Source organism: Carcharhinus amblyrhynchos, chromosome 30, assembly GCF_965287045.1.
Source record: "Carcharhinus amblyrhynchos chromosome 30, sCarAmb.v2.hapA, whole genome shotgun sequence".
NCBI lineage: Eukaryota > Metazoa > Chordata > Chondrichthyes > Carcharhiniformes > Carcharhinidae > Carcharhinus > Carcharhinus amblyrhynchos.
Window position 1 is genome coordinate 33,078,361 of NC_137353.1, and position 13,814 is coordinate 33,092,174.

At 38.5% G+C, this 13,814-nt stretch overlaps 1 protein-coding gene across 9 annotated transcripts in view; it reads right to left on the reverse strand.

Annotated features, from left to right (window-relative positions):
* The window catches only part of LOC145360241 (eukaryotic translation initiation factor 4 gamma 3-like), a 338,012-nt gene that overhangs the window by 86,131 nt on the left and 238,067 nt on the right, over window positions 1–13,814 (reverse strand). For all 9 annotated transcript variants that reach the window (XM_080215311.1, XM_080215316.1, XM_080215315.1 and 6 more), the window contains 4 exons: window positions 10,299–10,387; window positions 8,224–8,461; window positions 4,894–5,027; window positions 2,602–2,724 (listed from right to left, as the gene is read on the reverse strand). In XM_080215311.1, coding sequence (XP_080071437.1) covers window positions 2,602–2,724; window positions 4,894–5,027; window positions 8,224–8,461; window positions 10,299–10,387 — 584 coding nt within the window. The remainder of the gene's footprint in view (window positions 1–2,601; window positions 2,725–4,893; window positions 5,028–8,223; window positions 8,462–10,298; window positions 10,388–13,814) is intronic.

The following is a 13,814-nucleotide window of genomic DNA, read 5'->3' on the forward strand; positions in this document are numbered from 1 at the left end:
TTCTGTCTGGAAATGACCTCTTAGTTAAAACCAATACTTGCAAAAGAATTGAAAGAGTTTTAACTGACAATAATGTGAAATTTAAAGAAGTAGATAAATAAGTTTAAAATGGATCAGAACAAAATCCCGGGAAAGTCAGGTTAAACGTTAATGTTTGTTTCACTTAAGTTGATGCTCACGAGAAGCTTTCAAGGGAGAGCACGAAAGAGAGAATGAAAGCCTGCAGCAGAATCCTGATGGAACTCAATGTTTATTGGATACAAATTGTGGATGCTAAATCAAGGAATTTTTGCATTCATAATTATGTACCTTCTAAGTAGGTATCTTCTGTGAGCCATTAACATCTCCATAACACAAAGTAATGGGTCTTTGGCTTTGAGCCTCTCTCCATAGGAAGGCTATTAAAAGAAATCTCTGCTAGCTCCAGATGGAGCTACTGACCTTTTCTGGAGACTGAAATTAGTTTTGTAGTGCCAGAATGGCAAAGAACCAAGTTTTGAGTAAGTGGTTACAAGCACCACCACTCCATTCTTCATTTCCACTTCTGAAACTTGGAATTAACTAAAACAAAACAATGGAAATCTGTGGCCTGACAAAAATGGGAGGCTTAACAACTATGGTTCCTTGAGTAATATCATAGTTCTTTTAGTACACATTATTTTGTCTTTGTGCAACTGCAAGTTTGGAAAGGTGCAATCAATTATGCGTGAAGCTATTTGTGTCAATTTAAACTGCTTGTGCAGATATGACAGATAGTTGTATTTTATAGCTTGATAGTCTGCCAAATTTTACTTGATTGTTTGAAGTTCAAATCTGTTTAGATTTTGCTGGAAGCTAAATTTCCTGCTTTTAAGGGCCTTAGCAAAATAAGCATTAGTCCTTCAAAGCTGCTAGTCAAGATTGGAATCAGAACTCTAATTGCCCTTTCACATCTAACAATGTCAGGGTAAAAGCCTACTCTCACTGTGCCAGCCGCAGCACTGGTTTAGACAATTGGTCAAAGTGCTTTGGCTGTTATTACTAGGAAGAATCAGCTTAGTCAACTTTCATCCTTAAAGACAATGGCCCAGAACCTCCATTCTCTGGGGAGTTATGCCCTGGAAATAGTTTTGAGTCGTCCCTGGAAATCCCCATGCAAGAGTTTGACAGTAATTGCTCAGGAACTTCAAATTTTGGATGGGAAATTATCCTGCATGGGAACTATCCGATACTCTGATTTAAATCGGAGACTTTGGATGGGTCCGACTGTCTTAGCAGAACAGTTACTCAGAAACTGGGATTAAACCCACTTCTAACTCCTGGCTAAGTATACCAATTGCTGCTACCACCCCCACTGGGTTCCCCAGCTACACCCCAAATGCCACTCAATTGCCCACTCCTAACACTCACTGACTAGTCACCCAAACCACCCTACCTCCCCCTGCTTCCAGCCCACATGCCTCCTCCCCAGCTTGCGATCCAACCTGCCGCCCACCCACAGTCAACCCATCTGCTTTTCCCCCATTCTTCAACAATTCACCTGCACTCCCCTCCTCCCCCATCCATCTTACGCACCCTAACCCCTCATCCACTTACCTTCTCCCTGACTTGTCAAAATGGCTGGAACCTAGTTTACTGTAAAAACAAGGCATGACTTTGCTTTTCCTGACACTGCTGCACTGCGCCAAAGACTCCTAAGAGCAAACATGCTGCGCATTTCTTAGCAGAAATGTAGCTTCCGATCATGAAAAGGAGCAGAGTAGCAATCCAACTGTGATTACCATTTCATAGAAGATCTGGCCCCACGTTTCATGGAGGAGTGTGGCTCTTAAGATATGAAACACCACCCCAGTACACGACCACATCTTTGGAGTTTAATTAGTCACAGATCCAGGTAAATAAAAATTGGCACTTTTTTGAAAACCCATAGAAGTGTACACTGGCACTTCCTCAATGTTGTCAACACTTAATTCAACTTTTAAAATGCCATCAAGTGAGGAGTTACCCAGCTGAACTGAATCAACAACGCTAAGACGAAAAGGAATGGATTGGCTCTGTGACAGCCCAGCGAAGGCACATGTAAGAAGTGTAGTATTATACACAGATTCTGCTATCGTCTCATCAAATCTATTGGAAAGAGGATGTGATTTTTGCACTCAAGAAAGGTTGGTGGTAAAACTGCACATATGATTCCACATAGGACGAACTGTGGGTCTTGGGTTGAGTGTTGCAAAACAGATGCAAAGTAGTTCTGTGGAAGCCAGCATCAGGGAATGTTCACAACAGACTTGTCCTCCAATAAGAGAACTGGGAGTAGGTTATTAGTTGATCTCATTTATCAAGAGACTGAGCTTACAAAGATTTAGTCCATATTTGACACTGCTGTTCTGCGCACTTAAGCATTTGCTCCTACTGTCTTTTTCTGAAACCCCATCACTATGAGATTTGTTGCAATACAAATATGCTTAATTAGCCACATTTTTTATAAATTTTGCATCACCATAAACCTTATAAATGCAAGTACATGCAAATGTTTATCTTAAACAAAGTCACAAAAATACACAAGGAAGATATAATCAAGTAACGCAACCTACAACCAGCTTTCAGACAGACATGACTTACCGCTCCTGCTCGTCCACTCTGTGGCTGCCTTCCAAAATCTGCATAGGATGGTGTGAAATCTGGGCCCCGGGGTAGTAGTCGTGAGGGATCCAAAGGTCTTGCAATTTGTTTGGTCTGGTTGATCTGAAAATTAAATAAGATTTGTTTTACGAGGCTGAGGTGTGACATAAAATGGGCACATAAGTGATACAACATTAGCCATGCCGATATGTCGATGTCTTGACAACTTCAGAGGATCTTTAAAAGGTAAAAGGTCAGTGGTGGACAGTAAAAATGCTTAGAAAAGCCCTGGTGTAGTATTGTGTAATATTCACGGAAAAATAGAGGCCACATTAAAGATGTATGAAAATGGTTTTAAGAAAGTGGAACTTAAGATATGTGGATAGACTGGAGAAGTGAGGACTGTTCTCCTGAGAGAAAAGGTTTTCAAAATCAGGACTGTCTGAATGGCCTCTTTCTATGCTGTAACCATTCGATGATTGTATTCAACTAGAACCAAACCATTGTTTGAGAACAGAGATGCATAATTGCTTCATAAAACAACTTGCAATTATATGGTACCTATAATGTAATAAAATGCCCCAAGTGCTTCAAAGGGGCATTATGAAAGAAAATACTACAATTCTGGTCTCCATTTGTTAAATAGATAGAAGAGTTAGAGAAAGTGCCAAAAGTTTCACAACAATGATACCAAATCATTAGGAAAGGCTGAGCAGGCCAATTCCCCTCCCACAGCCTATTTATGAAGAAGGATGAAAAGGAAAAGTGCTAAGTTTGTTTTAATCAGATCCCTATCCAATGACTATTGCTTCAAGTGTTTGAGTGCGAATATCAGCATGTAAGATTAGGTTTACGTCTGCCAACTTGTGCAATCAAGTCTATTATAACTTGCAGCTCATCGTGCACATAGAAAGCATGACACATAAAACTGCATCCAAGCAAGAAAAGAGAAGTTCTGCTTTTTATTCACTGCTCACCTCTAATTGTCTTGAACACAGTGGCAGTTAAGAGAAAACCACATGGCTGTGGGTCAAGACTCACAAGTAAATCAGATTGGGTAAGGATGGAAAATTTCCTTCCCTGAAGCCCATTAGTGAACTAGATGGGCTTTTATAATAATGGTGGTTGTCATGGTCGCCATTATAGAGATTAGCTTTATATTCCAGGTTTATTAATTGTATTTAAATATGGTGAGATTTAAACCTATGTCCCCAGATCATTAGCCTGGTCCTTCGTCCAGTTACATCACCACTAGGACATTGTCCCCTCTTTTTTAGCAGAGAAGAAACATACTAATTTAGTTGAAAAGCAAAATACTGCAGATGCCAGAAATCTAAACTAAAAATACAAAATACTGGAAATACTCAGCTGGTCAGGCAGCGTCCGTGGAGATGGAAACAGGGTTAACATTGACTGTTTATCAGGGCAAGGAAAAGTTAGAATTTCTAACTTTTTAACTTTTTCTAGGACTGATGAAAGGTTTTTAACTTTCAATCTGAAGATATCAACAAAAGCTTCTCAGGTTCAAATTAGTTAGACACACAGACCAAGAAAATTATCTACTGTATGTTGTACTGTTTATTTTTAGCTTAGTTGCTATTAAAATCTGACGCCAGTTTGTGTGTAAATTCCCCAAACAGATGGTGTTTATTATTAATGTCTGTCCACGATAACTACCCAAGACAGAGCACAGCACCATCACTACTTACAAAGTGTCTGCGTTTTCAAACACCAGCTGTTGACACATATGGAGAACAACTTCAGGGCATCCTTAAATGAGATGAAAGTTTCATCTATCTTGGCTCGAAAAACTTTGCTACGATTAATCAAAGTCTTCTCTGGCTATTATCTGAATCTGCAAGCTGATGCAAGAAAGAAAATCTCTAGGTAAAATTCACTTACTTTAGAGCACAAGGCCTTGCTATTTATATGACCTCTGCCACCATATTGAACTGAGTTAAGATGCACTGACATTGTTGCACCTGGATTTTCTGTCCAGGTATGATTTCTAGATTCCCACATGGAGAATGTGGGTTCTGCATTTTTGCTTTTGGACATCATGTATTTTTGACCACAACAGGAATAGAAAGGAGCAAGCACTTCTTTTTGAAAACAGAAGTACTTTGAAAATATACAAAGCATTTCCATTCTGGAGAAAATTAAAGATAACTCAGTGCTTCAGAAGGCAAAAACACACCAGGGATACTGTAAATGCTTTGCCAAGGATCATATTGACACTAGCTCATATCAATTACCAGGTCTGTTTTAACACTTCAGAAATAGTAAACCCACCTTGTCAAGAACAACATCGCTGATTGCTGGCAAGCCATCTGGCTTCTGGGTACTCGCTGCTATGAACTGGAACCCAAGGAGAAATTCCCGGTCATATCGCTTCTTGCCCTCTGGATTCACTATTTTCCACTGTTCTGCAATGACAGAAAATATACATTCAAAAATCAACAGACAACTATAATCTTTCATTAAGTGTGGATGTCAGCAGAATGTTTTTCCTGTTTTGTAATATACAACTGGAGAATCAGGGAAGAGAGAGATCAGCAGATCATGGCATTATGAACTTCTTGGCCAAAGGGGAAAATATTTTTGAAAGGCTACGACTAATTGAATCAAGCATATAAACTCTTGAATTTATATTGAAACCTGTTTGATTAAAGAACAGGCAGGAAAAATCAGATGAACAGATGATATCCTGAAGTTATGATCTAGTGGTTGAAACATCAGCTATAACGAGATTTAGGTGGAATTTAAAAGATTTAAAACGTACATTATCTTCAGTCAAAATAAAACTTGAGCTGTTAAGCCTGAAAAGATGGAATGTGAAAGACAATCTCAACAGGTAAGTAGGAAATTTAATACGGAAAGGATTCAATTGGAACATTGAGTTATATAAGGGGACACAGGCTCAAATTAAACAAGGATAAATTTAGAGCCTGAAATCATGAAATCCTTCTTCACACAAAAATTAATCAATACACGGATACAACAGTAGAAAAAAAATTGAGCACTGCACTGAAGAGGCTGCAGGTTGTGTTCTGGAAAGATGAATTAAAATTGACTGCCAATCAGTCTGTATTAACTTTCAAACAACAATATGTTGTGATTTCAAAAGCTGTTTTTCTTTCTCCGTTATTACATCAGAAACTGCATTAAAGCCTAATAATCTGCACTGAAATCCGTAGTCTGTTAAAACTATACCATCTAGCTACCTAGCAGTTTTTCATATGTAAACACCATATAACATTGGTACTTGTCTTTTTCCTGATCCACTGCAGTATCTGGTCCAACCATTCAAGTTGGATTTCAGTGATACTGCTTGGAAATTCTTAACATTGAGTCTTAAATTCTCATACTCGTGAGATTTAACCAAGATTGTTGATGACAAGTGCCACAATCACCGTAAAGCTGATACGTTTGCGGTCATTTACCAGCAACATAGATTGCTGTCCATTTGGATTTTGATTGTCAAAAAATAGTATTTGGATACTTTGTGCATCCATCCGGTCTTCCTCCAGAGGAGGTTTGGTGGCTTTCAAACTTCTCCTGATGAGTGGGTAAGAATCTTTCAGCCACTGTTGCATAGTTCATGTACATAGTAACTACTTAACAAGCACACAGAATGGGCTGATTTATAAATCTATAAATTTCATTTCTGTGAAAACTGAGAGCCTTGAAATGACACCGACTGCTCCTCTTACTGCTCATCAGCACTGCAATTAACAACTTTTTCAGACAAGTGCCACTGTGACAACTCCAAAAGAGGTTCGATAGCTGTCCTTCTCCCTTTCCAGATGTCATCAAACTTTTGCCAGCCCTCTCATTCTTAACACTCAGCAAATTCTGTCATCTTCAACCTTGAATACAAACTGAGGGCCCATTTTTTTGGAAACTCCAAATCAAGTCATCTTTTTGTCAACATCCAATTTTCTCCAGCTTGTAAACTTTTCGTGCTCTTTGTACACCGTTTCAAATGTTGTCCTTTGTTACATAAGATCTTGATATCTTATTCGTTGCGGATTGTATAAGTAGCTGAGCATTAGAAATAGCATTAACAGACGGAGCATTAGATTAGAATGTTTTTTTTACATGAAACATGAAGATGGATTTCAAGAGCCTAATTTAATCACAAATGCAAATGAGGTACAGTTCAAGTAAAGATTATGGTAATTTGTGCACCTGAAAAATCAGTGGTTGTTAAGCCGAGATTCACCTGAAGGTGAAAATCAGTTGCCCTTCCACTTTAGTTTGGTCAGATACAATATGATGAACAATCCGGTTAACTTTCATCAAGGAAGATGAACATTAAAGCCACAAGTGAGTTGGAGCAGAAACCTTGAGTAGGCATTTCAAGATTGTGTAGCTGGGGGAGAGCAGCAGCAAAGAGGGAATACAAAGGAGATGCACAGAGAGAGGATGCAATAAGAACAAGAGGGCAAGTTACATTGGCAAGTCAAGCAGGGAAATAATCAGAGAAAAAATAAGCAGAGAGATGTGGGAATAAAAGAAAGTGTAAACAGAGACAGAGGGAGCAAAAAAATGAAAAAAGTCATAAAGTGAGGCTTGATGGGGGGTTGGGGTGCAGAATAGTACAACAGTGCCCCGCTTAGCTAAAAATCAAGCTATTCCTGAATTCCACCAGAAGTAGCTTGCTGCAATCATTTATTTGTTTCTTCAAAATGCTCCCCTTCTAATTCAACACCTCAGGATGTTGACTTGTCCAAGTACAGTTTCACAGATAGCAGCAGCACCCTCTCTTTAGTATCTTTCCTTCCAGGCCATTTTTAGTTTCCCTGCTTGTTGCAACAATTACTGCTCCATAATTCTGCCCTTGGCCAGCAGCATCAACTTACCATGCAGCCAAAGGCGGAATAAGAACACTGGGAAAGGCCATTAAAACTACGCTTAGAAGAGAATCACAGAATAGTTAAGCACATAAAGTGGCCATTCAGCCCATAACATCTGCACAAAGGTTGGGGGAGAATAGGAGAGATTGATCAACATGGAGGAAATTTAATATAAAGAACATACATGTTTGACAAATAAAAGATATTTGATTGGTGACACTTCTCAGACCCTTGTTTTGGACTTATAAATTCAACTATGTTTACTCAAATGACCAAATGTCAGTGTGTGTTATGGTTGGCATCAGATAGCAGGATTTGTTCTGTACAATAATGACAGGATATTACAGAGTATGCAATAAATGCAATGGATCTTATGGGAAGAGATCTGAACAGAGCAATGTACTCACAAAAACAAATCAAAATATATTTTAGCAGATTATTCCTCAAATGAAAAACAGTTTGAGCAGAGAAGATATCTACTCACGACCACACGTATTTACCTTTCAAATTGCAGAGTTAATTTTATTTAATACTCCTTTTGTTTAGTATAATACTTCATAACAACAACAACTGTTGCAAATGATCTTCTTGGACATGCTATGCTGGCAGAATTAACTGAAAACAAAATCTCCAAAAACACCACAAACATGGCCAATGTGCAATCACACACAACTTGCTTCAATCTAACAATTGCAACAGCTATTTACGCATATTCAAGCTTTTTTCAAATTGTGCTGGTGACAAGGAGCAACACCATGCTTACCTTCCTTGAAGCCAGATGTCGGGTTGTCATCAGGGCTTTCTTTGGTGCTGGTCTCAGTGCTTTCACTTTCAGAAACAGACTCTGAACCATTCTGTTCAAGTTCGAGCTCCTGATCGCCATTTTCTTCCACTTCTGTATGCATTTTAATGTCCAACTCCTTATCCAGATTTGCATCTGGAGCTGACCTATCTTGTTCAGATTCAGGAGTATTTTCAACTGTAAGCTCTTCTTCTTTAGGCTAAGGTGTGAGTAGACACATGTTACTCTCATATGCTTTTCCAAAGGTTTATTTCATTTGAAAATTAACTAAAAATCAATATTCAATATTAAAAATCAATATTCAATATCAAAAATCAATAATCAATATTCCAAAAAGCCATTATAATAAAGACAAACAGAGGAGCAGACTTCCTATTTTCAGCAGCCAACATTATTCTAATTCTGCAATATTGCACAAGATATTCAGATATAATACTGTCTTATATCAACGTGTCCATGGGCCAGAGGAAGATGATAGCCTAAAACAAAATTACACATTTTTTAATGAATGAAACAGCTATAGGAAATCTGATCATTTCAAAATGCTTCCCTGTAACTAATGGCTAATGCCAACCCAGCCGAGATCTCGTTGAATGGCTTGAGGTGCTAACTGGCCCTCTCCTCTTCCTAAGTCTTGTCATACCTAATCAGATGACTTGGCACCATGACTTGTTTGTACACTTAAATGACTGATCTCTTGAATCAAAGCAATTTTTTCATTACACTGCAGTATCTTAGGGCAGCACGGTAGTGCAGCACTGCTGCCCCACAGTGCCAGGGTCCCAAGTTCAATTCTAGCCTTGGGCCATTGTCTGTATGGAGTCTGTACGTTCTCCCTGTGTCTGCGTGTTTCCTCTGGGTGCTCCGGTTTTCTCCCACACTCCAAAGATGTGTGGGTTAGGTTGATTAGCCATGATAAATTGCTCCTTAGTGTCAAATAGATTAGCAGGATAAATATGGGGATAGGGGCTGGGTGGGATTGTTAGTGCAGGCTTGATGGGCTGAATAGCCTCCTTCTGCACTGTAGAGATTCTATGATTCTGTGAAAGGAAACTAAAATACAAACTATTTTTCTCGTAGGCCTAGGAGGGCTGTCATCAAATTTCATATTGCATCCCATCCCATAAAAGGCTGTGGATGCTGTGCCAATTGATATTTTACAAGATTAGAAGACTTGTTAGATGAAGACATCATGGATCAAAGGCATTTAAATGAAGTTGAAGCAAATCAGAATGGTAGAACAGGCCAAGTGGCTGAAGGGAACTCCTCTTTTCCTAGGTTGCAAGAACATTTGGGAATTTGTTATTAAAAAATCTAAAGGTGACAAATCAAAGATTTGACCCAGTTTTGTCTTTGCGAAGATTTCAAGTTCAATGTAAACAACTATCATTAAAAACAAGATGGATGTGAGGCAATTCATTTAATTTTTTTAAAAATGAAATTGTTTTTAATGCTTTCAAACTGCTGGGAAGAACTGAAATCCAGGATATTTATCTTGTCAGACTATGGGAGATTCACTGTCCATATTTAACACAAATAAATGCATATTATAATCGCACTGACAAGATAAATGGCAAATTAGTAGCTACATCTTCAAGGTTCAAAACAATGACTGCTAATGATATGTGTAATATCCCTTAGCAATTATTAGCAGGCATCACAGGCAATTTTGGTAGTGTAGTGGTTAACAATACAAATACACTACACCACACCATACCATTGGCTTTCCCCAGGCAAGCAGACATTGTGGATGCTCAATCTGACTGAGGATATCTAGATAGGTGTAAATCGGAATGAAGGAATGTTTCTCCATACTCAAGATAATAGCTAATATCCTATCCATATCTCATACTTCAGAGACTCATTCTCAATAGTAGTGGGAAGAGATTTCAGGCCCCACCCTCAGACAGAAAATGGCAAAGCAAGTTTTGGAAAAAAAGGATGAGCGTACATCAGCCCAACATTTAAATCTGCACCAAAAATCAACCAACCTCAACATAATACAAAAATCACTGAGTACATAAAATGATCCTTACCTCTTCACTGACCTCTAATAAATCCTCATCCAGTTTGTTCGACTCTTTTGGCTTCTTCTGCATCTTTGGTGCAGGAAGAGGTATCTGGACTGTAATACAGGTTGAGGCCCATTATTCTCTTGGTCCAGCTTCAAATAGCAGAAATCACTGGAATTCATTATTTTACTATTCTTTTAGATCAGATTCAAAACTACAATTACATTAATTGTTATACTCAAAGCAGAATACTATTCAGACACCTTGATATATAGTTGAAAAACAGCAAGGATACTTATAAATGTAAGAAAAAATGTAACATTAAATACTGCACATTAGAATCTCAAGTAAAATGCCACCATGAGCAGAAATGCCTCTTTGAACAGAAAGACAATGGCTTAACTTCAATGTTTTGGATGATTTCATTCAATTATTTCTATGCAATGGGTTAACTGCACTTTTGGAACTACATGTATAATTTTAGATGATTGCATATTCAAAATAAAAGGAATGTGGCAATTTGATACAACAAACACAGGACATGATTACTCAAGAAAAACCTTCATATATCCAAGTTTGATTTTGATTGAGCTATATTGAGTATAATGTTCCCTTTGAACTCCTACATTCTGATGCTGATTGATGTTGTACTGGAATCCAGAAGTGAAAGCTTTGGTATTGAGCAATGTGTAAATGTTTGTTGAGTTCCTTGGCAGACAAGGTTAGCATGCAGCGACAGCAGTGGGTTAGGCAAAATTTAACTGTATTTTGTTTGGTATTAAAGCACACAATGAGTACACATCACAAATAAATACATTGGATGAAACCAAATAGCAATTTACTTAAAAATGAACAACTTTGGAGTATATGAAAGGTGTCATACTAATGATACTGTATGCTCAGTACAGAATGATAGGACATGTTCACATGACAGTTTCCTGATCCCAGTCGCACCATGAACGTGAAATTGCAAAGAGAGACCATATGCTTCCTTTCAGAAAGTGAAGAATCATAGCTCAAACTTCTGCACCACAGGAAATGTTTACAGGGCACTGGCAGAGATCTGGAAGTCAGTCTGGGGATGGCATAACATATGGAAAGGGAGAAGAATAGGTAATAGAAGCAATAAAAAGCAAAAAAAGGTTAATGACAGATTCCCAACACTCTGAACATTCCTCAGTATGAAAGAGAATAAAAGAGTGTAAAATGTGACATACAGCAGATACCATCCACAGATATGTTTTTATTCAACGGTGTGCCTAAAATTATGCATGGTTTTGAAAATCAAATAGAAGATGTAACTACATTTACAAGAAGACAAAATGCAAAAATTAATTGCTGCAACTATTTCAACAAGACCTGTAATACACCTTCACCGAATTTTCATCTAGTTTCTAGTGCAAACAATGTAGTGCTCTCTTCCCTCATCGTATGGATTTAGAACATTCAACACCATTACTTTAAAAATGTACAATGCAAAGCTCTCCCAGTTCTAATTTTGCATTGGGCTAACAGCTGATTTCAATACATAGTCAAAAGAAAAAAAACTAAACCACTTAAACTACACACAAAACTGAAAGGACATTGATAATCAAAATGATGGAATCACTGAGATTTACAGCACATTGAAGCCTTTTTTTTGAGTGGTTTACGAGAATTCAATGGCACAATCTGCTATTTTTCCTTAGTCACAAAATCAAAATCAGTTAATGGATCACTTACAGGTGGAAAATCATTAAACCAGCACTTTGGATGAAAGAGAGACTTTTGGGGAAGCATTTAATTGAAGAAATTTAAGAAAAACATGAATCAACTAAGGACTGTATTTAAAAAAGTAGCCACATCCCTGAAGAAAACACAATCTAGATCACAAAGCACAGAGCACTAAGAATGACATGCATGCTGAACACGCTACAGACATAGCTAACCAATCATTCAACCAACAGATCAAATCAAAACTTGCAGTCCTGACATCCAATCATCAATGGTGGGGGACAGTAGAAGAAAATGAAAAGAAAAATGAAACAAAAGGAGAAGGGCCTAAAAATAACACTATCCTCATTTATGGCAGAACCCAAAATGAAAATCTGAAAGACAAGACTCAAGCATTTGCAACCATCTCTAGCCAAAAGTGTGATCTCTATTTGCCTCCTCCTCTGGTCTCCAGTGCCAGTCTTTAGCCAATTCAATTCACTCCACATGATGTCAAGAAACAGTTGAAGGCACTGGATACAGAAAAGGTAGTGGACCTTGACATCATCCCAGCAGTCCTACTGAAGGATCATGCTCCAGGATTCGCGGCATCCCTAGCTAAGCTGTTCCAGCAAAGCTACCCAACCATGTGGAAAATTGTCTAGGTATGTTCTGTCCACAAAAAAAAACAGGATAAATCCAATCCTGCCAATTAATGCCCCTTTAGGCTATTCTCAATCATCAGGAAAGCAATGGAAGTGGTGTTACCAATGGTGCTCTCAAATCGTTATGTACTTATTAATTGGTTTAGTTTAGTTGGCTGGACAGCTGATTAGTGATGCAGAGCAACACCAACAGTGCAGATTCATCTCCCGTACCAGCCAAGATTATTCATGAAGGCATGACACACCATCTCACCTTTACCCCTCACCTCAGGTGTGTTGATCCTGAGATTAAATCAACACCAGTGACAGCCTACAGTTATCTGGGACTACAACAATTTTATCTTGACTTCTGCTCAGGACACAACTTCAGATCTCCTCCAGTCATGCACAAAAGAGGTTAATTCAAGAAATGAGGACAAAGTGACTGCCTTTGACATTAAGGCAGCATTTAACTGGGGGTGGCATCAAAGAACCGGAGCAAAATTGGAGTCAATGGGAATTAGGGAGAACTTCACTGCTTGGAGTTTTACCTAGTGCAAAATAAAATATGTGTGGTTATTGGAGGCCAAACATCTCAGCTAAAGATCACTGCAGGTGATCCTCAAACCAATGTCCAAGGTTCAACCATCTTCAATACTCCTTCAATGACCTTGCATCTATCATAAGATCAGAAACGAGGATGCTCACTCAATTGTGCTGTGTTCAATACCATTCACAGACCCTCAGACAATAAAGCACTCTGTACCTGCATGCTGCAAAACTTGACGACATTTAGGCTTGGACTGACCAATTACAAGTACCATGTACACCATTTAAATGCTGGAAATGGGCATATCTAACAAACCCTCCCTTGATATCCTAGGGATTGCAAATGTTGATTTCCCCCCACCATCAACATCCTAGGGGTACTAAAGACCAGAAACTGATCTGGACAAGCCATATAAATACAGTGGCTACAAGAGCAAGTCAGAATCTGCAAATTCTGCGATTAATAACTCACTTAACATCACTTTCCATCATTTACAAGGCACAAGCCAGGAGTGTGGTGGGATGCTCTTCAAAATGTCTGGATAAATGCAGCTGCAACATAAAGCAAGCAAATCCATGCCCACTGTAAGCATGCCATTTTTCCACCTGGTGCACTGCGATTGCAAAGTGTACCAACAATGAGACTCACAGCAGC